This window comes from Tupaia chinensis, unplaced genomic scaffold, assembly GCF_000334495.1.
Source record: "Tupaia chinensis unplaced genomic scaffold, TupChi_1.0 Scaffold000354_1, whole genome shotgun sequence".
Classification (NCBI taxonomy): Eukaryota; Metazoa; Chordata; class Mammalia; order Scandentia; family Tupaiidae; genus Tupaia; species Tupaia belangeri.
Window position 1 is genome coordinate 605750 of NW_006159849.1, and position 27667 is coordinate 633416.

At 38.0% G+C, this 27667-nt stretch overlaps 1 protein-coding gene across 2 annotated transcripts in view; it reads left to right on the plus strand.

Moving 5' to 3' along the window:
- PLGRKT (plasminogen receptor with a C-terminal lysine) overlaps positions 1 to 24136 on the plus strand; it is a 51160-nt gene extending 27024 nt beyond the window's left edge. Inside the window, exons 1-4 of one of the 2 annotated variants that reach the window (XM_027773419.1) lie at positions 9581 to 9625; positions 21115 to 21245; positions 21817 to 21926; positions 23887 to 24136. In XM_027773419.1, the coding sequence (XP_027629220.1) occupies positions 9596 to 9625; positions 21115 to 21245; positions 21817 to 21926; positions 23887 to 24008 (393 nt within the window). In that variant the 5' untranslated portion in view covers positions 9581 to 9595 and the 3' untranslated portion in view covers positions 24009 to 24136. Of the gene's footprint in view, positions 1 to 9580; positions 9626 to 21114; positions 21246 to 21816; positions 21927 to 23886 lie in introns of those variants that run through there. The other variant, XM_006152419.3, reaches the window with a different exon arrangement.
- Positions 24137 to 27667: the final 3531 nt, after the last annotated feature.

Here is a 27667-nt window from a genome sequence, read left to right on the forward strand (position 1 = left end):
TGGGCAATTTCTGAAGAAGTATTCTTCAAGGTAAGAATATGACTGACTGCCAAGAACAATGAATGTATATAGATATTTACATTCACCATATATCCTGTGATATTTGAGTGTTTTCTCCATTTAGAAGAAACAGGAAGTTTTAGAGATGTATACTAATCAATGATAAACTTGGTTTATCATTGGTTAGTAATAAACTTGGTTTATCATTGGTTACCTCCCAGACCATGCTGTTTCAGTTTCCTTTGCATCCTCTTGCCCCTGATTGCTACACATTCCTGTAGTGGCTCAGGCTCAGATGGCTGTTATCTTCTCTTCACTGTCTTTACTTACTTTCTAGGGATCCTGTCTAGTCTCATGATTTCTTTCTTTTTGGGGGAGAGGTTTTTTTTTTTTTTTTTTTTTTTTTTTTTTCTTTAGGGGGCCAGAAAGAGAGAGACAGAGAGACAGAAAATGAGAAATCACCTCCTAGGGCGGATGGCCATGCTTCAACCCCTTCTCTTCCATTCTCTTCTTGGGATCTTGGGCACGCACACACATGCACCTGGCGAGAGTTAAAGCCACTGGGTCCGGGACTTGAACCACGGTCGACTACATGGGAGTCCAGTGACATAGCCATTATGCCAACCGCTGGTCCCATAGTATCATGATTTCTAATATCACTAATATAACTCATACTTTCGAATGAATATTTCTAATAACTGAAGACTAATTTTTCACACTGCCTACTTGATATATCCACCTGGATATACATAAACATCTCTACCTAACTACCTAACTCTAACTAATTAACTATGTATATATACAGACCCATACACACACACACACACACACACACACACACACACACACATTATACCTGTATAATCACCTGGATCTATATATCGATATCTATCTATCTATCTATATCTATCTATCTATCTATATCTATCTATATATATATATATATAAATTTTTTTTTTTTAGGGAGAGTTTTTGTGCTATAGTGTGTGTGCGGTCACCGGAGAGACAGAAACAGAGAAACAGAAAGCAAGAAATCACCCCCCAGGGAGATGGCCATGCCACAATCCCTTCTCCTCCATTCTCCTCCATTCTCCTCCCGGGATTTTCAGCATGCACACACATGTGCCCTCAGTTTTAAGCCACCGGATCCTGAACTTGAACCATGGTCAACTACATGGGAGTGCAGTGGGAGTCCAGCAATGTAACCATTATGCCACTTGCTGGTCCCTAGCCAGAATATTTCTAGCATTCCCAAGGATGGTTCCTCCTGTCTCTCCCACCATTGAAGGTAACCACTATTCAAACTTCTAACCCCATAAATTAGTTTTGCCTGTTTTAATGCTTCTTATATATATGATCATATAATATGTACTCTTTTGTGTCTTTTAAAATTTAGCATTAACTTTGTGAGATTCATTCAGATTGTTGCATGGAGCACTAATTAACTTTTCCATGTTTTTTAATATTCTGTTATATGAATATACTATATTCTAGTGTTGATAGACATTTGGAGTACTTTCAACTTAAGCCAATTATAAATTTCACAGCTATCAGTCGAAACACATGCTCATTAAAAGAGAAGCCAAAATAATCCTGTTGAAATGTCAGATAACATAATTTCTTGCTCAAAACTGTCCAGAAGCTTCCTATATTTCTTGGAATAAAAGCTAAAGAAAGTCCTGGCAAAGGCTTACAAGATTCTATACTCCTATACTCAAATGTGACTCATTTTTCTAAAAGCGTGGACATTAAAATACAAAATCTTACTGAATCTGAATCTGCTTTTACAAAATCCCTAGGTGATTGAAATGCATATTAAAGTTTGAGCTCTGTCCTGAGTTCTGCCCTGATGATCTGTCTTGTTGCCATCACCCTTCTGATCTCTTTTGGTGCCACTCTCCCCATTACTCATTCCACTTTGGCTGGACTGGTCACTTTGCTGGATCTTAAACACTGCAGATGTGCTCATAACCAAGGGGTTGTGTGCAGTACTTGGTGAGCAATCTGTTTGCCCAGTTGTAGGCTCACTATGTGACCTTAACTTCATAGCGTGTTATCTGATTTCTTTATGCCCATGAAGATTAATTATGAGTGAAGAATATGGAAAGACTAAGAACAGGTAGTAGTGATGGGAATGATGGAAAGAAACAGATGTCAGGAAAAGATGGAGATGGGGTGAATTCAAGAACTCTTCCAGGACAGGAGTAGGGTCACATTTTTCTGTGGCCCCAATAGTACTTATGTTATTCAAATGTAGTCTGTCTGTCTTATTTAGGCCAGAATTTCTTAGTTCAATACCACTGACAATGGAGCTTGAAAATTCTTTGTTGAGGAGGGCTGTCATAAGATCTCTAGCTGTATTCCTGGCCTCTACCAACCAGGTGCCAGTAACGTACCTCAGCTGTGATAACCATAAATGTCTCCGGACATTGCCAGTATCACCAGAGATGTAAAATTATCCGTGATTAAGAACCACTGCCTTAGGCTAAAATATCCTAAAGGTATCAGGGAACCACTCCCTGCTTAAGTTCCTGACCACTACTGGGCTTTAGTTTCACTTATGCCAAGAACTGTGGGGGCCAGCAGGTGGCATAGTGGTCTAGGTGTTAGACTCTCACGTAGTCGACTGTGGCTCAAGTCCCAGACCCAGTGGCTTGAAACTCTCATCTGGTGCATGTGTGTGCATGCCCAAAGTCCTGAGAGGAGAATGAAGGAGAAAGAATTGCAGCATGATCATCTCTTCTGTGGGGGTGATTTCTAGCTTTCTGTCTGTCTCTCTCTCTCTCTCTCTGTCTCTCCAGTGAGCGCATGTACCCTAATAGCAAAAATGTCTCTCTCTCTTAAAAAAAAAAAAAAAAGAAAAGACATGTGGAAGATCTGACATTCTATTTTATTTTACTTATAGGCTATCAAGTTAGCCTGCCAGTTTCACAGATGGCTGACAGAAGACAACAGACTCTCAGATCAGAGATTCATATCAGTAGTAGTATCTACTGTACTAGCATTTTCTTACACAAGTACCCCTTGCCTTCAAGTCCCGTGGAACAATGTGAAAAGGGCTAGAAGACACATATATATGAGGTGGGTTGCATTACAAGAAACAAAGTCAGAGATAAGGAAACACGAATGTCTTAAAAATGGGGAATGAGCATGTATGCTCTGCTCTTCTCTCTTAAAAGATTATCTCTGTTTTCTAAGCCTTTTGCTATACAGACATCCTTGAAAATATATTCTGGATGAAAGGCAGTTGGTGCCTTTGTTCTCAAAAGATACAACAATGTGAGAGACTCAGGAGAATTACCTCTTAACAATGTCTTTCTACATACAGACCACAACTTTCAGCTGCTTCCTTTTCCTTTCCATCACCTTCTCTGTCTTGGGAGCTCTTCCTTCCCCATAAGGCTTTTTACAGTGGACCTTTTTCCTCCTTACTTTCTTCAAACTAAATAAACACATAAGTACTTCATATATTAAGATGTCCTTTTTAACCTAAATAAGCAGATGAGAGGTCACAAGAATAACAAATATTAAGAGTTATTAAGGTTTACACAATTCTGAAAGTTCTTGTAACAGTTATTTGCTTACTTAATTTTATGTATTTAAAAAGCATTTATTGAGACATAACAATTTACTGTTATAGAAATAATAATCATGCTGTCATTTATTTTCTCAAAACCTTCCAAGGTTTTCAATATCCCTGGGAATAAAATCTGAAATACATACAATGACCTGTAAGGTCCCACATGATCTGCTCTCTTCTGTCCTCTCCTGCTCTGAAGATCCCTATTTGACTTGGGAGGCCTCCATATGGAAATTAAGATGGAAAGACCTCTAGTGGGAGTTAGTGAGGCAGAAAGGAGATAGAGATAAAGAGTGAGAGGTTGGGAGTACTTCAGGCGGAGGGAGTAGCATGGGCTAAAACCACAGAGAGAGCACAGTGGATTTTAGGTATTCAATTCTATACTAGCTATGGAAGAAAACAGAAGAGAAGTGAGGTGACATAGAAAGAAGGGCATAGCTGGAGGGCTGAGTAATTTGCAAGTCATGCTGAAGATGTTGGATTGCACAAGAAGTCACCAAAGAGATTTAAACAGTGACATCAGATTTGCATTTTAAAACATCTCTTGACTGCACTGTGTGGAAAAGAGCAGAGGAAAAGAGAACTGAGAATAGGGACACCCACTTGTAAGGTCTTCAGGAGAGCCAGGCAAGAGCTAATATGACCTTGAAGCAGGATGGCAGAGAAAAGTGAAGGGGCTCCAAAGGGAATAGAATCCAAACAGAATCAACAGGAAATGGTGAGAACACGAATATGGGGGAGGAAGGATAGGGAAGAGTAAGCGTTGCCTCTCTGTAGGATGAATAGTGGCCCCCTTCTTTATATTTACAAATGTGCAGATATGGGCTGCAATCAGATTATTAAACACATCATGCTCTGAGAATAAGGTATCTGTGCAACCCCATGAGAAATGTTAAAATACTGGCTTGTAACATTAGTGTAAGGAAGTCTAACACATTAAAAGATTTTAAATGATGATTACTGAGATGATTTTTTAAAAACATTAGGCTACTTTTCAAGTATTTACTTTACTCCCTTTGGAACGTGTTTCTGCTTTGTCAGTGTCCCAAGCATCTGCTTAGTTGACCTTGGACTCTGCAGCTGGCAATGTGGGATTCAGCTGCCTTAACCACCATGCCACTGGTTGGCCCAAAACTGAATTTTCAATTTTAATTTTAATTTAAATTATCACATATGGCAAGTGGCCACCACATTTGACAGTACTTCTCTATGGTAACTTTAGATATCTGGCATGTAAGACAAGTTTCAAAATTGTCTTTTTCTTCTTGTGCATTTTCCCTTCAAAGTAAATTTTATGATGAGCTTGTCAAGTTCACTAAAGTAATTCTGATAGGTACTATATGGTATATGTAATATTGTGAATAGTTTTTAATAGTTTCTGACGTACAGAAAATATTTATTTTTTGTGTTAATCTTATATATATATATTTTAAAGACTTATTTAACTTTATTTTATTTATTTATTTATTTTAATTTGACTAGAGAGGGGCAGAGTGAGAGAGAGGGAAAGTGAAAAAGCAAGTCACCAGGTCTGGGACTTGAACTGTGGTCAGTCATGTAGGAGTTCAACGCCCTTAGTCACCATACCACCTGCTGGCTGATCCCTGTTGATCTAGCCACTGTGATACATCTTCTGATTCAATAGCTTGAATTCAATAAATTCAATTCAATAAATTGTTTTATGTTCATTGGCTTTACACATATATACATAATTAAACTTGTTATTTAATCACTCAAATTCTCAATATTCCTCCTTTTTTTCCCCATTAGACCTGTAAACTTCTGAAAGTAGTAGCTAAATCCTTCCATTATTATTTATCATTTGTAAAAATTTTGTTTTTCCAAGTGTTTTGCTTTATGTAGTCTAATGTTAAAATGTCTAATGTATAAAAGCCTATAAACTGTTATATCTTCCTGTCTAATTATATATGCCTTTTATTAACCTTAAAGTGTACAGCTCAGTGCCAGCAGGTGATGTGGTGGGTAAGGGTGCTAGATTCCCACATGGTCGACCACGGTTCAAATCCTGGACCTGGCGGCTTGCTTTCTCACTTTCCCTCTCTCTCTGTAACTCTGTCCTTCACTGGCAAAATTAAAAATAAATAAAGTTAAATAAAACAATTCTTATAAAAAAAAAGAGGGTACAGCTCAATTAATTCTCATAGACTGAATATACTCCTTAAGCCCACACCAACTCCTTCAGTCAATCCCTCACTTTATGGGTAGTCACTATCCTGACTTTCAAAGCTTCAGACTAGTTTTGTTCCTAATTTTTATCTATCTATCTATTTGTTTATTTAGAGAGAGTTTTCCTATAGGGTGCAAGCACTTGCCAGAGAGACAGAGAGATAGAAAGTGAGAAATCACCCCCCAGGAGGGATGGCCACACTGCATTCCCTTCTCCATTATCCTCTCAAGATTTTGGGCACACACACACATGCACCCATCATGAGTTTCAAGTCAACTAGTCTGGGACTTGAACTGCAGTCTACTATGTAGGAGTCCAGAGACATAACCATTACGCCATCTGCTGGCCCCCTAATTTTTATCTTTATATGACTGGAATCTTATGGTTTGTATTCTTTTGTGTCTGACTTCTTTTGCTTGGCACTGTGATCATGAGATGCATTCATAATGCATGCAGTGCCATCAGCCCCTCTGTGTGCTATCCTCTGTGTGAGACCCAAAACTACAAACCAGCTAAAGAAAGAATGCTGGCAATCTCCCTTCAGAGATATAATCAGGAATAGGGAACGAAGGTTCTGATCACAGACTATATTATTTTCTTCTGTCCTAAGTTCTTTCTTTTATCTTTCATTCTAAATGTTCTTTTTCTGCACCTTGATCCTTCTCTATTATGCTTTTGGTTTTCCTCAAGTGTCTGGTATCCCTTGGTTAACCATTTATATATAGTGAAATATTAAGTTAATTAATGTAAGTAGCTGACAAGGATACTCAAGAAGTTTGGGGAGGTTTGCCCATGATTACAAAACAGAACTAGAATTTGAACTCAAGTCTACATCCAAAGCCTATGCTCAATCCCTAAGCTAAAGGGTGTGAAAGTGTATGTAGGCTCTATGGCAATTGAAGGCTGGGCTCCTGAAAGACTGGCAGGACATGAAGTTAGAAAGGTAAATTGGGATAGGCTTTATAAAGGCCATGTGATGTCTAAGAGTTAAAAAACTGACAGTCGTTTTTTTTTTTTTTAAAGCAGAAAAGTAACACTGTATTTTGTGAGAGAAATCTGGTAATAGTATAAAGATGTTGAATATAGAGAGAGGAAACAAAACAGAGAACAGGACTTGGTGATAATTTCTGTAGTTCTATTATTAGGCAAAGATAATCTGAACTAAAGCAGGGGCAACAGGAAGGAGACTGGATTTAAGAGTTATACAAAATATTTTGGTAAGGTCTGGCTGTCAATTTCCCAGCGGAGATGCCCAGAGGTAGTTGGAAATGAGTCTACTAATGGAATGAGTTCTAAGATAGAGAGTTAGATTCGTAAGTCATCAGCAAGAGATGATAGATAGTGGAACACTGAAAGTGTGACTACCAGGATCTGAGAAGACCCAGAGTAGAAGATCTGAGAAGGAAATTTGAGAGAAAGTAAACAAATACAGGATTTGAAGAGGGCCCCTTTCTGGAAATGGCTCTAGTGCTTATTGAGTCTTAGAAGTTGTCTTTCCTAGTTAGAGAAAGGGAGCAACACTTGACTTTTCAGAACTTCTCTAACTTCATGTTGAATCCACACCTCGAACACAGATACTAATTTGTTATAGAGTCAAAGGCTAGGCTTGGTCTCTCCCAGGGTTCTTGTTTTGGAGCCCCAAACCCACACTTGTGCAGCAGAATAGAGAAGGTCACACCTCAATAAATATTTAGAAAGCTGAGTCAGTATGTCATGGTCATTATTAGTTTGTTGTGGTTGCTCCCAGTTAGTTCTCTGAAGAGTTGTTAGATATGGCAAAGTGAGCAGGCCACAGGGGCCTTGGCGGGCTCAGTTCCAGAGAACTGTGGTCACTGAAATCACACTACAGGCAATAGGGGCATGGAATGCTGTTGAGAAATTGGAGGCAGTGAGTGTACAAGCTCTTTCAGAGATTTAAATAGAATAATTCAGGTCAGTTTGTACCCAGGTCAATTTAGAGCTCATTATGAGAGTCTTTCTAAAATCCTTGTATTACTTACATAGAAAGCTAAAGGCTTTTGAGATGGCAATCACATACCCTGTCCACTCTACCCCTATTTTCCAAAATGACTTGATTACTGTTAATTTACTGTACTTAGAATAGACTATGAAGCTGAGCTTTGGAACAGACAGGCCCAGGTTTGAATTTCAGCTTTCCATTTAATAACTATGACCACAGAAAAAAATCACTAAAATGCGAATCATCAGTTTATTCATCTATAAAGTAAGGTAATACCTTTGGTGGCAGGTAATACTGATTGCATTGATCAATTTCCATTTCATCCCAGCTCCCTTACACAACAGGGGTTAGAAAGCCAAAAACAAATTTGCCAGATTCTCTTGAAGCAAGTAAGCTAACTGACTTACTTTTGGTAAGTAGGCACCCCGAAAGGAGACTTGAGAGAAGAAAGTGGGCAGTACTGAGCATTGAGAAGACATTGGATCTTCTTGTAAGCACTGTAGTAGCGACAGGTATTTTAAAAATTGGAGGAGGTAGAGTTTCAATATTTGGTCCTGAGGATCTGTGGTAGGAGGCAGTAGCTGTGGCATTTTTCTAGGAGAGTTTCATATTCTAGCTGAGCATTTTTCTGGGCTATGTTATTCCCAAGAATACAGAATACAAACTTATTCCTGGCTTCCCTATATATTTTTAAGCTGCCAAATACCATAAAATAATTCTTGTCCTGTTTTAACAACTAGTAGGTACCAGAGCCTGTAAGCCATGGGATTTGGGTGGGTGGTAGAGTCATTATGTGACTAGCATTGTACTTAGCACATGGTGAGCCACATTATTATTATTTTTTTATTTTTTTGAGATGTTTTTGCCTTAAGGTGTGTGCACTTATCACGGGGAGAGAAAGAGAGAGAGAGAGAGACAGTGAGAGGAAAAGTGAGAAATCACCCCCTAGGAGAGATGGTCATACCGCAACCCCCTCTCCTCTGTTTTCCTCCTGGGATCTTGGGCATGCATGCACACATCCAGAGTGTGATTTTTGAAGTCACTAGGTCTGGGATTTAAACTGTGGCTGGTCACTTGGGAGTGGAGTGATGTAACTGCACACCATCTGCTGGCCCCCGTTATTAATATATTTTTTTATTACCATATCAACTGCCATTATAAAGTAGCTTCCTAAAATTTCTTAAGAGTTTTCTGATTTAGTTTTCAGGAGTACATTTTGGTTCTAAGATTCTTACATCTAAGCACTGTAGTATTGTATAACGGAGTTCTCAGCTTTGTGCACTGTTAGGACTGAAATGGAACATAAACTATCAAATTAGGAAATATATGCTCTTTAAAACAAGGAAATGCAATAAAAATGAAAATACTCTTACTGTTTTTACTTAAGTTCCAGAATTGTCTTTAAGTTCAGTTAACAGTGCCTATAAGATATCAGACACTGCTGAGGAACTGTGGTTTAAAGGAATTTTAGATAATGGTTGAAAAGTCTGTGATCTTTTGTTGTTTCTTTCCTAGCCTCTGCCATCTGCTAAACGTATTGGATCTTCTGGTCTTGTTGAGAAAAGGTGTATTCTAGAATCTTATAATACAAAGGATTCTTACCAAACTGAAATTTTTATTTTTGCTTATAGCAACCTTATTATTTATAATAAGATGCTTGCATCTAAGATTAAGAATGGATGTAATTATGTTCTAATCTTTATTGAAATATATGTACCAAGATGCTATTATCAAAGCAGTTAAGCCTCTGAATAATACTATGATTTTATTTATATTCAATTATTTTTAAGTCATTGATAAAATATGGCCCTAAGCTTTCCTTTACAACTCATTTTCTTATCTAGAGTCTTCCTAATCACTTTGGGATATGAAATATTTAAAATATCTATGGGGCAAGGTAAGGTTAAATGCTACTTAATACAGTTTTCGTTATGGCTGGTGTATTTTGACAATATTAGTTTATGTTTTTATTTTACTTGAAACACTAATTTTGCTTTTGGTTTAGAAAGTATTAATAATGTCTATTAATTTAACAAAGTCATTGACATATAAATTATCCTAATTTCTGATAAAACAAGACTTTTATTGTGGATATGTGGAATAACATTTTGGCACTGGTAATTAAGCAAATAACAAGGACAACTTTTCTATCACCTGATTATATTATGCATAATTTAAAAGACTATCAGCAACTAAAGACATAGTTATAAATTGATTTTTTCCCCCTCAAGTTCACTGCCTTCTTTTACTTTGAAAATGTTTTATGTGTTCAAATGGATGTAATTATTTAAATATTGAACTAAATGAAATGTTTTGGTAAGTGGTCTGTGGACCTTTACATAATTGTCCCTTTGGAAATCAAGATATCGACAGATTGCTGAGGCCAGTAATTTTGTGATTGTCCTTAATATTTTTTAAAGAAAGAAACTGAAAAACAAAAAATGTACTGGAAAATACAGATGTAACAGTTTTATGAAGGATTACAATGTGGTTATTCCTACTATATACAATAAGCTTTCTTTTTTATTAAGTTTGTGCTTCTTCTTCTTCTTTTTTTTTTTTTTAGAGGTTTTTGCTATAGGGCATGTGCGCTCACCAGACAGAGAGAGACAGAAAGCGAGAAATCACCGGGGGGCGGGGGGGGGGAATGGCTATGCCGCAATCCCTTCTCCTTTCTCCTCTCGGGATCTTGGGCACACACATACGCGCCCGGCATGAGTTTTAAGCCACTGGGTCTGAGACTCTAACCACGGTCGACTATGTGGGAGTACAGTGACATAGCCATTACACTAACTGCTGGTCCCTAATTAACTGTGCTTCTTGAATGTTAAAGTAGCATTAAATAAGCCTGTAAGATCATTAGGGTGTGAAGCATAGTTGGGAACATTTTCATTTCAATTATTTCTATAAAGTGACATGAAAAGGAACAGAGATAAGATTATAAAAATATATAAAATTCTTTTAAAATAGGATAAAGAATTTTGTATTTGTAAATTTAGGTTAAAATCATTAAAAGTAGTTCCTCTACATATGTACTTTTATTTGTTGTTGTGTCAGGTTTGGGAAAGAAGGGCGAAAATGAATATATCATTAGTTAAAGGATGTATATTACTAGTAAATTAATAATTGATTAATATAATTATCACTTCATGACTTTTTGGTCAGATTTATTAATCTGATTTTTAAAATTTTATTTATTTTTCAGAACTATTTTATTTACTGTTATCATTATTATTTGTTTTAAATTTTGCTGTTGGTAAGAGTGCTCACCAGAAAGATTCAGAGAGAGAGAGAGAGAAAGTGAGAAAGCAAGCCTCCAGGTTCAGGATTCAAACTGTGGTTGGCAATGTGGGAGTCCAGCGCCTTCACTATCATGCCCCCTGCTGGTCCCTAATCTGATTTTTTAAATGTATACAGATCTAGACCTATGACTTTAAACATAATTCTATGAAGTATGAGGTTATTAGTGACGGAAGTTTTAATTTGTGATTAACTGTACAGCTCAGTCTTCATTTGAACTTTCTGTGCATGGAGAGGATTTGCATGGAGATTGATTGATGGATCGATTGATTGATTTTGTAGTTTGTTTTGCTACAGGGCACAAGCACTCTCCAGAGAGAGACAGATGGAGAAGGAAAAGTAGATCCCATGGGTAATGGCCACACTGCAATGCCCTCTCCTCTACATCTACCTCCTTTTGGGATTTTGGGTATACATACACATGCAGTTGGTATGTTTCTCAAGCTGCCAGGTCTGGAACTTGAACTGCCCATTGGGCCATGTGAAATCTGGCAGCCTTCTCCATTGGGCCAAGGAGCTGGTCAAGATTTATTTTTTAACTCTGCGTTCAGAGTTTATTGCAGATAATTTTCACAATTTGTTTATGACACATGGAGATGATTGCCTCTATTTTTATCAATAGGAGAGCAGAGAACCCAGAACATAAGATCTGTTCATATCCACCAAAAAAATAATAAATTTGGGATCAGCAGATAGCTTTATGATTAATAGCTGGACTCCCATGTAGTGAACCACAGTTCAAGTCCCAGACCTGGTGGCTTAAAACTCATGCCGGGCATATGTGTGTGTTTGTGTGTGTGTGTGTGTGTGTGTGTGTGTGTGTGAGACCAAAATCCCAAAAGAAGATTTCGGAGAAGAAGGGATTGCAGCAGGGCCATTCCCACTAGGGGGTGATTTCTAGCTTTCTGTTTCTCTGTCTCTCTGGCAAGCACACACATCCTATAGCAAAAATCTCTCTAAAAATAAATAAGAAATTTGACAGTTTTAAATTTACAGGCATATAGAGTTTCTGAATACCCTACACTTAGTATGCTCTATTGTTAACATCTTATATGGTACATTTGTCACAATTAAGACATTAATGTTGTGGGACCAGAAGTATCTTGGTGGTTAAGGCATTGAACTTCCATGTGGCCAGCTGTGGTTTGAGTCCCAGATTGATGGCTTGAAAATCACTCCAGGTGTATGTGTGTGTGTGTGTGCTCCAAATCCTAAGAGAACACTGGAGGAGAAGGGATTGCGATGTGGCCATTCTCCCGGGGGATGATAAATAACTTTTACACAATTTTTTTTTTTTACTTTTTTTTAAAGGAATTATTTAACTTTATTTATTTATTTTAATTTGATCAGAGAGGGACAGAGTGAGAGAAAGAAAGAGAGAGAGAGGGAAAGTGAGAAAGCAAACCATGATGTCCGGGACTCGAACTGCAGTCGGCCATATGGGAGTCTAGCGCCCTTAACTACCATGCCAGTTGCTGGCCCTTATATTTGTTTTATTAGAGTGTTTTTCCCCCTGTTCTGTCCCAGAATCTCATCCAGGATGCGACATTACGTTTAGTCTTTTTAACACTTTACCCTACCCCCTGCACCCCTCTGTCCTTTCATAATGTCCTCATTAGAAGCAAGCAAGGCCAGAAGAAACAAGAGTGTGCTGTGAACATGGGGAAACAAAAGAAAACAAGAAAGTATGTGACTATGGAGCAAATGCTCAGTCTCAGAGATCAGAGGCTTAAACAAAAGGATAGATTAAAACCTAAAAAGAAGACCCTAGTACACTAAAGGAAAAAGACATCCCCCAACACCCTTCCTGCTTATTCTTTCAATATAATACACAGCTGAGTCTACCTTACCACATCCTGGTTGATACCAACTTTATCAACTTTTCCATTAAAGCCAAACTGGACGTAGTGTAGTCAATGACAGACTGTCTGTATGCCAAGTGTATCCCGTGTATAACTGACTGTGTAATGGCTGAAATTGAGAAACTGGGGCAATAGTATGGAGTGGCTCTAAGAATTGCTAAGGATCGATTACCATGCACATACAAGGAATCTATGGGGATGACTGCTTAGTACAGAGAGTAACTTAGCACAAGTGTTACATTGTGGCCACAGCTGGCAGAGACCTTAAAGTAAGAAAGAATTCAGAAGATCCCAGGAGTTCCTATCATGTACATTTCTAACCATAGACACAACATTGAGCGGATGCCAGATGATTATGGAGCCCCTTGGTTCTAATTCTTAAAGGAAAAGTTCCTCTGCCTTTCTTTGACCAAATATCTCTGTTGCCGGTTCATTAAACATGCTTTTTGTCATGAAAAACAAAACAAAACAGAAGCAAGCAAGTGAGGCCAGCAGATGGCATAGTAGTTACATCACTAGATTCCCATGTGGCCAACCATGGGTTGAGTCCTGAACCCAGTGGCCTGAAAATTACATCAGGTGCATATTCATGTATGTCCAACATCCCAGGACGAGAATGGAGAAGGGACTGCAGCTTGGGCATTCCCCACAGGGGGTGACTTCTCACTTTCCCTCTCACTGTCTCTCTCTCTGGCAAACATATGCACCCTAAGGTAGAAACCTCTCTAAAAAAAGCAAGCTCACAATCAAGGGGTGGGTATAAGCTCCCCTCTGAAGGGGAGTATCTACATAAGTGATTCAAAATTCTCTTGTAGAGAATATATGTTTCTCCATTTATTATGTGGACTCATGGATATTTACTTTGTACTTGAGGTTAATCCAATACTATTAGGTTATCAGGAAAGTCATGATGTATGACTCAATACATTGTTTGGGTATCAAATTGTTTCAGTTTTGTCTACTGAGAACTCTTTCAGATTGGCCTTTGTGTTCTTTTTACTGTACCCCATCTTTTTCTTCTTCTTCTTTTTTTTAATATCTACTGAATATTTACTTTCTGGCACCAAAAGATGCTCTAGGCTCACCATGTATATTCTGTGCCTTAGTCTTAGATCAGACATTTCTCCAAGGAGCCCTAGTTCCTTTCAGAGAGTAGTATTACAGTATTACAAACTTTTTTATTTTTTATGACTTTTACAAATATTGTTTATTTTAATGAAGCTGGTACAATGTCCATTTAAAACCCATATCCCCAGCCAAAAAGTACAAATAAGATAAAAACGAGCAGTGTTCTGTTGTATACACTTCTGCATGAATAACTTTATTAACTGCTAATAGAAATTAGAACGTTTCTGGGATCTTCTGACAAGACTTTTTTAAATCTTAAAATGGTTCTCTTCAGTGAAGCCATCTTTGGAGTTAGTGGACTCTCACCGTATCTGTCATCTTGACTCCGATCTAATATTCCTCTTCTTTTGGTCCAGACCCCCAGATTTTAAAAATAGCTTCAAGTTAAGGAAAGGTCATTTTTCCACAGTTCATTTCTCTGAAAAACTTCCATCTCCTACTGAAAGTCATAGTCCAGGAATGAAGCAATCACATGCTGAAACTTCAAGGCCAATTCGAAAGTCACTATGAACACTCACACTGGCCGATCTTAGTTACCACCACAAGCCTGAAAATGCAGAGTCCTGAAACAGGGGTCCTCTCTGTGCACACGTGTAACTGTTGTAAAGGAGAGGACACTATGAAGGGAGCTGAGGCATCACCACAATGAAACAAAGGATAACAAATAATGAACACTAGGATTCAAATTACCAGATATTTTAAAGAGATGGGAGCCAGTTTTCAACTCCATTTTGAACACCACATTACAAAAGAACTATTTCTAAAAATAAAAAAGAATTGAGGGAAAAGAAAAAATAATAAAAAGAAAATCTAAACCATTGAATGACCCCCCGTTTGTTCCTGATAAACTTCAACCACATCTTCCTCTTCCATTCCCAGTTTTTTTGGAGTATGATTATCAGCAATTCTCTGACCTTCAAAGAGAAACCTGAGTGAATTCATTGGAACTCCCTGTTATTGACAGTATGATTCTTTGAGTTTCTTGAGGTGTGTTGTCATTTCACTTTGAAGTGATTCTCACTGCTATCCTGTCCAATGACTTTGAGTTTAATGTATTCTCCTTTCTTATCCCCCAAGTCCTCAGTTGAGGGTTTTGCCTACTGGTCAGAAGCTCACTCGGGGTTTACAAATCCCTCTCTCTTCCCTCAGCACAACACCGCCACCAGTATTACAAACTTTGATCTGGGTGCTGAATGTGCTTCTCTCTGCCTGCTGAGTGTACAGAACTAGGCAGTATATGTATTTTCACTAACCCATACATGATTACCTATGCACTATCATTTTGAGGGATATTTTATTTTTGTCCATCTCTATCTATATTAAGCTAAACATGAGTTCACACATATATCATTAGCTTTAATCCAGTACCACATAGTTCATGCCAGTCTTTTTACCTTGTTTGTTTATAACCTCCCTAATAGTAAGAAATCTAGCTCCCACCACCTGCCATCAACTTACTTGTTTGCATCTCCAGTAGATATAAAGCAGCTTCAGAATTGTTACCTGTACCCGTGAACAATAGCTTTGCCAACTACAGCAGTGTTTACATACAGTTCTTTTTGTTAATTTTACAGTTTCTAGTCAAAATACCATTTTCCAAAGTTAGTTAGGCTATTTCCTTTTCTCCCCACCCCTTCAGTGAGGTTATGCCATACATTTATAACACAATCACATTATTTTGTCACAGTCCACATTCCATCGTTTGCAACTCAACCTTCTAGCTGATCTGTAAAATCTGAATAGAAAAATCACAGTAGAAAGAGAGCATGGAGATAGGCTGTGATGGATCTAACAAGCTGTAAAACAACTCTGATTGTAAGAAACTCTACATGAGTAATAAGTCAGAGCCAATACTTGATTTTTAGTGAGAGTAGTGAATAACCTCAACAGTTTGACCAGAGTGACTCCATTTTATAAGTTGGTTCTAACTTTATATATATATATGTGTACATTTCCTACCCTAAGGTTTGCATCATTAATTCTATGTTTGCTGCCTCTTGCTTTGCTTAGTAATATTGATGTTGGAAACTATGATACAGGAAGTTGGGGTTTATGGGCCCAACACCCAATGTCTCACATTCACGAAGAATTAGAGATGCAGAGACAGAAGGAATACTGAAGTGAAGAGTTTGTTTAGAGAGGGAGGGTTTTTGTTTCATTTTGTTTTCTGTTCTGTCCCATAATCTCATCTAGGATGCCACATTTAGTCTTGATTCTTTACCTTACCCACTACTCTCAGGCAGGGAGTGTGTCCCAGAAATGGACTGGCAATAAAACTGAGGCAAGGGGCTTAAACTGTATCAGAGGGATATTGTTTGGGTTTTTATCTGTATTAAAAGGCTTTTGTTTTGTTTTGTTTTGTTTTGTTTTTCAAGAGGTTTTTGCCTTAGGGTATGTGTGCTGGGTGTGGGTGTAGGAGAGACAGTGAGAGGGAAAGTGAAAACTCACCCCCTAGAGGATATGGCCATGCTACAATCCCCCACAATTCCTTTCAAGTCACCAGGCCTGGAGCTTGAACAGTGGTTAGCCATGTGGGAGTCCAACTGACATAATCAAGCCACCAGGTCTGGGGCTCAAAAAGTGGTCAGCCATGTGGGAGCCCAGTGATGTAACCGCTACACCACCTGCTGGCCCCCGGGCTTCTTGTTTTTATTTAGGCTTGTTCTGTCTCTGAGAAGCTGACTTTGTGTGAGAAGAGAAAAGTCACTTGCAGAAGGACTGGCTATCAAGTCCACATTCCATCGTTTGCAACTCAACCTTCTAGCTGATCTGTAAAATCTGAATAGAAAAATCACAGTAGAAAGAGAGCATGGAGATAGGCTGTGATGGATCTAACAAGCTGTAAAACAACTCTGATTGTAAGAAACTCTACATGAGTAATAAGTCAGAGCCAATACTTGATTTTTAGTGAGAGTAGTGAATAACCTCAACAGTTTGACCAGAGTGACTCCATTTTATAAGTTGGTTCTAACTTTATATATATATGTGTACATTTCCTACCCTAAGGTTTGCATCATTAATTCTATGTTTGCTGCCTCTTGCTTTGCTTAGTAATATTGATGTTGGAAACTATGATACAGGAAGTTGGGGTTTATGGGCCCAACACCCAATGTCTCACATTCACGAAGAATTAGAGATGCAGAGACAGAAGGAATACTGAAGTGAAGAGTTTGTTTAGAGAGGGAGGGTTTTTGTTTCATTTTGTTTTCTGTTCTGTCCCATAATCTCATCTAGGATGCCACATTTAGTCTTGATTCTTTACCTTACCCACTACTCTCAGGCAGGGAGTGTGTCCCAGAAATGGACTGGCAATAAAACTGAGGCAAGGGGCTTAAACTGTATCAGAGGGATATTGTTTGGGTTTTTATCTGTATTAAAAGGCTTTTGTTTTGTTTTGTTTTGTTTTGTTTTTCAAGAGGTTTTTGCCTTAGGGTATGTGTGCTGGGTGTGGGTGTAGGAGAGACAGTGAGAGGGAAAGTGAAAACTCACCCCCTAGAGGATATGGCCATGCTACAATCCCCCACAATTCCTTTCAAGTCACCAGGCCTGGAGCTTGAACAGTGGTTAGCCATGTGGGAGTCCAACTGACATAATCAAGCCACCAGGTCTGGGGCTCAAAAAGTGGTCAGCCATGTGGGAGCCCAGTGATGTAACCGCTACACCACCTGCTGGCCCCCGGGCTTCTTGTTTTTATTTAGGCTTGTTCTGTCTCTGAGAAGCTGACTTTGTGTGAGAAGAGAAAAGTCACTTGCAGAAGGACTGGCTATCATGCTGAGGTGAAATCCAGCTCATTGACAAGCTTATTGCTGCTCAAAAGGGGCTTACAGGAAGTGAGGTGCCTGCAGGGAGTGCTGCTATAGAATGGGGGAGTTGAGCTGCAGGGTGTAAAATCCTAGGTTCTTTAGGTCCAGATCGCTAAGAGACCTGTCCTGAGATGCAGAATGAAAAATCTTAAACACATGTAAAGTAGAAAAGTTTTTGTTTTTTTTTTTGAGGTTTTTGCTATAGGGCGCGTGTGCTCCCCAGAAAGACAGAGAGAGACAGAAAGCGAGAAATCACCCCCCAGGGGGGATGGCCATGCCACAATCCCTTCTCCTCCACCATCCCCTCGGGATCTTGGACACGCACGCACACGTGCCCAGCATGAGTTTAAGCCACTGGGTCCGGGGTTCGAACCACAGTTGACTCTGTGTGAGCAAGTAGTCAGAACCAATACTTAATTTTTATTGAGAGTAGTAAACAACCTTCCCAAAAGTTTGACCAGAGTGACTCCATTTTATAAGTTCACTCTACCTTAATATACGTATGTGTTCATTGCCTATCATAGTGACTCTTCCTTGGGAGTTCCCTGCCCTATTTACCTTCTCCCTGGGTCTGTGTCCTGTCTCATTATGTAGTGCCAAGATTTTAGTATTTTTTTAAAAATTTTTTGGTTTTAATTAACTAATTTACATTCATTTACTGAGCATTGTCGCAGCATAAAAATATGATTTCCCCTCCAGAATATGCTGCATAGTGCTTAATCGTACATGTTATTGTCAATAATTTTCCATTTCTAGTTTCATAATATATATGTATATATAAATATATTTCCCCCTATTTCTCACCCTCTGCCATTTCCCACCCTCCTCCCACACTATCTCAGGTGTCCACAGTTGTTTTCCATTCCCTTTTCCCCCACATTTTATTGATTCACAAAATTTCTTAATCTAACTACTTTCAATAGCAAGCTCTGCTGATATATACATATCTATGAATACATATCTGACTTTAGGCATGAAACTCTGAGTAGAATGAATATACTATAAGGTAGCACCTAGCTGATGCTATATAATTTACTACAGTCATTAATTATGTATTTTTTACTATATTTTTTAATGTCAAGAAAAGCATATTTAGCTTTAATAAGTCAAATAAATGCTATGGAAATATGCTTAAAACTTAAAGCCAGGAAACAGGTTGGGATTCTGTTCAAATAGTAGGTACATGAACCTATTAGCCGCTCAAGACAAGACAAAAGTCCTTAAAACCAAAACCTAGAAGAAAATCAGCAATATTTTAGTCAAAAGTCGTAAAATTCTATTTCACCAGTTCAGTCTCACGTACTTAATCTATCTTCTGTTGTGGTTTGATTTTCCCAATTAAATCCTGGGATATAATATTCAACTCCAGACTCATCCCCATGATTAAGTTAGCCATTTTCTTAATTTTTGAACTCTTGTTTCTGTGTCATTGTGTTTATTTTTTCCTTGTATAGCACTACCTGCAGAACTTCTTGGAGATCTGGTCTGGTTTGGTAAATTCTTTCAGGTTTTGTTTATCTGAGAATGTTCTTGTCTTTTCTTCCCATATGAAGGATAATCTTGCCGGGTACAGTATCCTTGGTTCCTTTTAATACTTTCAAGGGAGGTTTTGACTTCCTGTATTATAGTCTTCATCTGTAACAGGTCCATTTGATTCTTTTTGATAGTGTGAATTTCCTCTTTTAGATCTTGCAAGAATTTCCTCACCTCCTGAAGCTCATCAGCTTCTTTCCCCTGCCTCTTCAGCACTTCATTGTCTCTCTTCTCTTCAATCTCTGTGAGCTCTGTCACCATGAAAATTCTAAATTCTTTATCTGACATTTCCATGAATTTCATCATACTGTCTGAGGATGAAGAGGAGTTAATTATTTTTCCTTGGAGGAGAGGTATTTTCTTATTTTTCCATATTTCTTGTGACCCCGCAGTGATTTCTAGTTATCTGGTGCATTTCTTCTAATTCTTGAAGTTCAGTCTGAGTGTTCAGAAGTGTGCATGAGGAGGTGTTCTGCAATCTCTCTTCCATTCCGTTCTCGCTCTTTGTGCATCAGAATCAGTGGGAACAGAGGAATATTCCGACCCAATTGTATTCAGGTGTTTAGGTCCTGTTCACATGGACCTGTCTAGACATTTAATGTGTAGGAGCTGAGAAGCCAATGAGTAAAGATAAAGAAAATGAAAAGAATTAGAGAAAAGGAAAGAAGAAAATATAAAAGAAAAAGAAAAAAAAGATAATAAAAAACTATAGATTTTAATTTTTAAAAGCAAAAATAGAAAAGCATGCTGCATGAAAGTACTATTTTACAGCTGAAGTTCAGGATCCATGTGGAGATGGGCCTGGGTTTGTGCCTTTCCTAAACAGAATGGGGAGAAGCACCTATTAACACAATAAAGGGGCTTGAGAACCTAGAGAATACTTTGCCAGAAAATCTTAATTTTAAGTCTTTGAAAGCAATATTTCACGGCTGAAGTTCAGGATCCAGGTGGCAGATTTTAGCATTTTAAAAACAAAGTTTTAATTTATAATTAACAGTACATTTCAGTGATTTTCTACAGTGGAAACAAACATACACACTATCTTTTTTAAAGAATTATTTATTTAATTTCATTTATCATTATTATTATTTTTTAATTTGCTACAAGGCATGCATGTTCACCAGAGAGAGAGACAGAGAAAGAGAGAGAGAGAGAGAGACTTCTTTGTTCTGAGCCATAAAATGTCAATACCCGTTGTCTTCGGAACTCTCCCTGCTCTGTACATGGCTGACTTTTCTATATATCTTTATATCCATCTGTTTTATATATATATATATATATATATTTTTCTTTTTGGAGAGGTTTTTGCTATAGGGTGCATGCACCCACCATAAAGACAGAAAGAGACAGAGAGACAGAAAGTGAGAAATTGCCCCCTCCCCCCAAGGGGGACGGCCACGCCGCAATCCCTTCTCCATTCTCCTCTCAGGATCTTAGGCATGCTGGAACACATGCCCAGCATGAGTTTAAGCCATGGGTCCAGGACTGGAACTGTGGTCGACTACATGGGAGTCTAGCAACATAGCCATTACACCAACTGCTGGTCCCTATTTTTTCATATATATATATACACACACACACATATATATATATGTATGTATACATATATACATATGTATGTATATATGTATGCATACATATATACACACACACGCAATTGAAGTATTGAAATCCAATGGAGAAGGTGATTATGCATATTATTAACTCTATTCAGATTCAAGAGATGATTAACCATATTTTGTCTTTTGCTTTATCCTCAGCTGGAAAGGCAACTAATGATGCAAAATGAAATGAGAGAAAGACAAATGGCTATGCAGATTGCTTGGTCTCGGGAATTCCTCAAATATTTTGGAACTTTTTTTGGTATTGCAGCCATCTCTTTAACAGCTGGGTATGCTATCTATTTACTTAAAATTTTTTCTTGACTAATTCAGTGCTTTTTTCTTTGCCATTGTCATGTTAAGATGGCCAAGATAAGACTTTTGTCTACACTGTATAGGTAAAAAATTAATCTTTTGTAGTTTAGTCCTTAGGAGTAACTCTGTAGAACCATGGTAGTAATAGTTAATTCTGCTTTTAGTTTCTTAGATTTATTCTGTCCTTTTCTCCACTTTATAAGTTAGAAAGAGGACTTACTTGACACCAAGATAAAAAGCCCTCTACAAGTTATCTCCTCAATTCCTAGGTGGTAAATATTAATCCTTACCCATTCTAAAAACAGGGAATCTGAGCCTTAAAGTTAAAGAAAGATGAGCAAGTTATAGTCTTGCCACTGAGAACTGCAGAATCTGGTATAGATTATTAGGTAAGAAAATCCTATTTTTATAGAAGACCCAAATGAATTAAGTAACTTCTGTAATGGAGACATTCTTCCAAAAATTATTTTTCTTTAAGTATAGAGATATGTATGCAAAGAGTATTCTTTAATACTGTTTTTCTTATTGTTGTTGTTTTTAAAACAGAGCAATAAAAAAAAAGAATCCAGCTTTCTTCTTTCCTATTGTTCCATTAAGCTTTATCCTCACCTACCAGTATGACTTGGGCTATGGAACCCTTCTACCAAGAATGAAAAGTAAGTTTTTGATAAACCAGAGTTTCTATTTCCTGATTCATTTCCTGGTTCAAAAAGCCCCTCCTCTGACCCCTTGACTTATGAAAATTCTGACAAGACCCTTTCTCTGAGCCTCCAACGTCCAATATTTATGTGCCCTCTGACACAGTAGTATCTGGAGCCAGCTCATACAAGCTCTATAGAGTCAACTGTTAAGTTTCATGAATTTTCTAAATTGGTTGTTTGACATAATTAATTAATTAAAAAGTATTTTTTAAAAGGTGTACTTATTTTTTCCTATAAGAAAGACAGAGAGAGAGAAAGACAGAAAGGCACTCCCTTTATACCAACTCCATTCCCAATCTCAGCTGACTTACATCACAGGCATACATAAGCATTGTGTACTCAGGGAGGCCCTGGGACATGAATCCAGGACCTCTTCCATGTGGGCCAGTTACAATACCACTGTACTACTTGGCTGATTTAATTAATTAAATTAGAATTCATCAGGAAACTTACCATATTAGAAAGTTTAGGTTATACTCAGCCTGGTGTCTCAGTTGGTAGCAAAATGAACTATAGTGCTAGAAGCCACAGGCCAATCCAGGGTTTGGATCCTGGGTTGGCTTAAAAACATGCCTGGTATGTACACACATCTCCCAAATCCTGACAAGATGGAGGGCCTGGGAAGAGGATTATGGTGTGATGAGATCGTATTGAGGATGCTTCTATTATGAATCAAATAAACTTTAAAAAAAGAAAATTTATGTTGTAGTTTTTTCCCATATTAATAATGATGGTTCCAAAATATATAGTATTTATTTGGCTGAATTTATCATCGGCCATCCCATAAACCCACACTGAGAATTGCCAATATGCAAGGCAATCGCTCATGGAAAACAACTGGTTTAATCAGTATCCTACCTAATTATGTCACTTTATAATGATATTTACTTACTATTTAAGACTGAAGCAAAAAAAAAAAAAAGAAAGAAAGGTGTTTGCAGAGAGTCAAAGTGCTCTTATAATTTGATAACTGTAGTCTGCTCTGTTGCGTTTGATATGCAATTAATAATATGTTAAAAGGGGAGTACATGTGCATGCCCCAAGTGCAAGTGCATGCCCCAAATCCCAAGGAGAATGGAGAAGAGACTGTGGCATGGCCACCTCCCATGATAAAAAGTGATTTCTCACTTTCTCTCTCTGCCTCTCTCTGTGTCTCCAGTGAGCACAGATGCCCTATAGCAAAAATTTCTCTCTAAAGAAAAGAGAAATACTTATATAAAGGATTAATCAACATTCCCAAGGCAGGTTTATAGCATATCAACAATGTATATAATAATATAATTAATTGTTTTGTTAATTAGTGTTCAACAATAAAAGATGGTTAATGATTGGTCTCAAGAAGTTACTACACTGTCTAGCTACTGCTAAAAGAGGAATTGTTATAAAAATGTGTGTATGTATACAAATTTAGGAGCATTTAATATTATTTTGGATATTTATAAGTGATTTTGGGTTAAAGATTAGCTTTCCTGAGAAATTAGAATTTTTAGTAAACTTTATTTTCTCTTGTCACATATTAAAGGGCAATAGGAAAGACTACATGTGGTTTCCCCATCCTAAGATGATCCAAACAATTAATACTGATCATTCTGACTTTGGTTTAATGGGGAAAAATTACTTATGGTGTTTTATAAAATAACTTGGTGTTCTTTCTCATCTACATTTTAAAATGCTATCTTAAAAAAGAAAAAAATCCCTGGCATCTTTTTGTCTGAGTTTTCAGAATTCATCACTGTATTTCCTCTTGGAGGTGCATTAATTTTCCTGCAGAAAACGAGTGAAATCTTTAACTAGGAGGTTTGGGGACATAGCTGTGTATGTGTTATATCTTGTCACTAAAATATAGAAATCAGGACTCCTCACAAAATGTGGACAACCTCTTAGTCACCTTATGTATCTCTGCACTTTATTTAAGGTGAAGCTGAGGACATACTGGAAACAGAAAAGAGTAAATTGGAGCTACCAAGAGGAATGATCACGTTTGAAAGTCTTGAAAAAGCCAGAAGGGAACAGAGTAAATTCTTCGTAGACAAGTGAAATTACATTACCCACCAACTCTCAAAGCACAGAACTATTGGTCTGAATCATGGCTTTTACAATTTTGTAAATGGTTAAGATTTTGATATAATGATTTTATATTAAAATGCAAGATGAATTTTGCTGAATTTTGAGTTGAGTTTTGTTGAATTTTGGAATTCTTAGAAGCGAATGTCCTATTTCCCTCATTTCTCTGTCACACATAACTTTCCATATCACATTCAGCTCCCACAGATGTTTTTATTTGGATTTGTCAATTGTATCCTGTCTCTACATGGCAAAAAACAACTAAAACTAATAACTAATGTGTATATTGCACTTATTATGGTTGGCACTGTTCTGAGTGGTTTGTATATATTCTTACAATCATCACAAAATTCCATGGAGCAAGCATCATTTTAGGAATCTGAAAATTAAAGCACAGAGAGTTTGAGTTACTTGCCCAAACTTATGAGGCAGGTATCATTTTGGGTATCTGGAAACCAAAGTGAAAAGAGGTTAAATTACTTGCTCAAACCCATACATTGGCAGAGCTATTTGAACCTATGATAATTTGGTTCCAATGGCTGTGCTCTAAAAGACCTTGAAAATATTAGGCATCAACTCATTATTAACATGCAAAGAACATCTGTGAGAGAAAAAAGGTAATAACATTCAAATAACAACTTGACATAGTTGCTAGAAAAGTGAGGAGGAGGGGAGGTTGATTAGGATAATCACCTTTTTATATGAACTCACTGGGACGCCTATGTTCATAAAATACTCCATTCCTCCAGATATATACCTTATACAACATATATGTTGTAGCCAGCAGATGGTATAGTGGTTATGTTGCTGGACTCCTATATGGCCAACCGTGGTTCAAGTCAGACCTGGTGGCTTGAAACACATGCCAGGTGCATGTGTGTGTGTGCCAAGATCCCGAGAAAAGAATGGAGGAGAAGGGACTGAGGCATAGTCATCCCCCCCAAGGGATGATTTCTCAATTTCCCTCTTACTATCTCTGTCTCTGTCTCTCTCTCTCTCTGGCAAGCACACTCTAAGGCAAAAACTTCTACCAAAGGAAGAAAAAAAACATAATATGCTCATGCTAAAGATATTCATTAGTACCTACTATGTACCAGACATTGCATAAGCACTACTCACCTATATCATCAGGTGAGTAGACAAGGAAGAGGAACATGTTTTAGTAAGAGGTGGGATAATTGGCAAAGGCAACAAATAAACATGAAGATAAACAAAACTGGTTCTGATGGTGACAAACTCTTCAGTGGAAGTGAAAAAGAATAAGAGAATGACTGAAGTGAAAAAGAATGAGAGAATGACTGAAAGGATGAGCTACTTTATATCTAGGATCACAGAGATTGTCTCTTGGAGAGGTAGCATTTGAGCTGAGACCTGAATGATGAATGAATCAGTCCTTTAAAGAGCAGGGTGTAGGGGGACCAGCAGTTAGCGTAATGGCTACGTCGCTGGACTCTCATGTAGTCAACCACAGTTCGAGTCCTGGACCCGGTGGCTTAAACTCACGCTGGGCACGTGTGCATGTATGGCCAAGATCCCGAGAACAGAATGGAGGAGGAGGGATTGTGGCATGGCCATCCCCCCTGGGGGGGTGATTTCTTGCTTTCTGTCTCTCGGTCTCTCTCTGTCTCTCTGGCGAGCTCACACACCCTGTAGCAAAAACCTCTCTTAAAAAAAAGCAGGGTGTATTGGGGGTTGGTGTGGTGGTTAAGGTCCTGGACTCCTATATGGCCAACTGCAGTTCAAGTCCCAAACATGGTGACTTGAAAATCATGTCTGGCAAGTGTGCGTGTGTACCCAAAATCCCAGGAGAAGAATGGAGGAGAAAGGATTGCAGTGTGACCATCCCCCCTGGGGGGGAGTGATTTCTCACTTTCTCTCTCACTGTCTCTGGTGTCTCCAGCAAGTGCACATGTCCTACAGAAAAAAATCTTTAAAAAAAAAAAAAAGGGCTGGGCATGGGGATAGAAAAGAGATCTCTAGGCAAAAGAAGGAGATAGGGAAGAAAAAGAAAGGCTCTGAGACTTGGCATGGCCAGTGAATAGAAAGATGTTCAGGAATAACAGTAGGAAATATTAGGTTGTTGGGAAAGCCATGATGCATTTTTGCATAGAAAAACATACAAAAATACATCATGACTTTCCCAACAACCTAATAAAATCTGAAGGTGGAAACGAGAAATCATGGTATGCCTACCCTCAAGTAGTTGATGACATACCAACACGTGGCTTTGATATAATTATAGTTGTAGATAACTTTGGGCCAAGTCTTTAAGGATGCATAGGAGTTCTCCATGAAGACAAGATGAAGAGGAGGGTTGTCTTAGGCAGAAGAAGCAGCTTGAACTAAGGCAGGACCAAGCATGCCAAATCCAAAGAGTTTCTGCCAGTCATTCAGTTTGACGAGGGCAGGGGGGGTCTTTACATGGGGAACTTGTTAAGAAAGTGGTACAATTCAACTCCTAAAGGGATTTGGATGTAAAATCAAGGAGTTTGGACTCTTTTCTAAGGGTTATTACAGTGAAAGAAACTGAATTGGGATTTCATCAGGATTAGTAGATTAGAAAGATCCCAGAGCATAAGAAATGAGGAACTGAACTGGTCCACCTGGGTGGTCACCAGGACCTGAATTAAATCTATGGCCTTTGAGATGGATTCAGGAAAATTAAAGAAAAAAAAATTAGCAGGATTAGGAATCCAGTTTGAGGTCATGGAGGAAAGAGAAGGTGATTTCCGTTCATTTAATCCACACAGACTTTCTGGGGCCTCTACAGAACATGGAGAAAAAGTGAATGGGAGGCATACTGATGGAATAATGAATGCCTAAAATCTAAAGCTGGTTTGTAGACTATTCTAGAATCTGGAATTATATTTTGTTTCCTTTAAATTCAGTCATGCTATACAAATGTTCCTAACATAGAATGGGTTTGAGGGCCCGATAAAGGCAAACTGGTTACAGATCTCACGTGGGATTTATGTTGCTATGCAATACAGCCAGGTCCTTGATTCCTCTGGACCATCATGCTACTCATTTATATTTGTTTCCCTTGCATTGACAATGAATTCATTAATAATTCTAACAGAATTGAACCCCTGCTGAAAAACATACTCACATGCACTCAACATTCATACTTGTGTTTGTTCCCACTTGCATAGTGAGGCAAAAGACAAAGCAGAGAGCAGGATTAGGAATCCAGTTTGAGGTCATGGAGGAAAGAGAAGGTGATTTCCGTTCATTTAATCCACACAGACTTTCTGGGGCCTCTACAGAACATGGAGAAAAAGTGAATGGGAGGCATACTGATGGAATAATGAATGCCTAAAATCTAAAGCTGGTTTGTAGACTATTCTAGAATCTGGAATTATATTTTGTTTCCTTTAAATTCAGTCATGCTATACAAATGTTCCTAACATAGAATGGGTTTGAGGGCCCGATAAAGGCAAACTGGTTACAGATCTCACGTGGGATTTATGTTGCTATGCAATACAGCCAGGTCCTTGATTCCTCTGGACCATCATGCTACTCATTTATATTTGTTTCCCTTGCATTGACAATGAATTCATTAATAATTCTAACAGAATTGAACCCCTGCTGAAAAACATACTCACATGCACTCAACATTCATACTTGTGTTT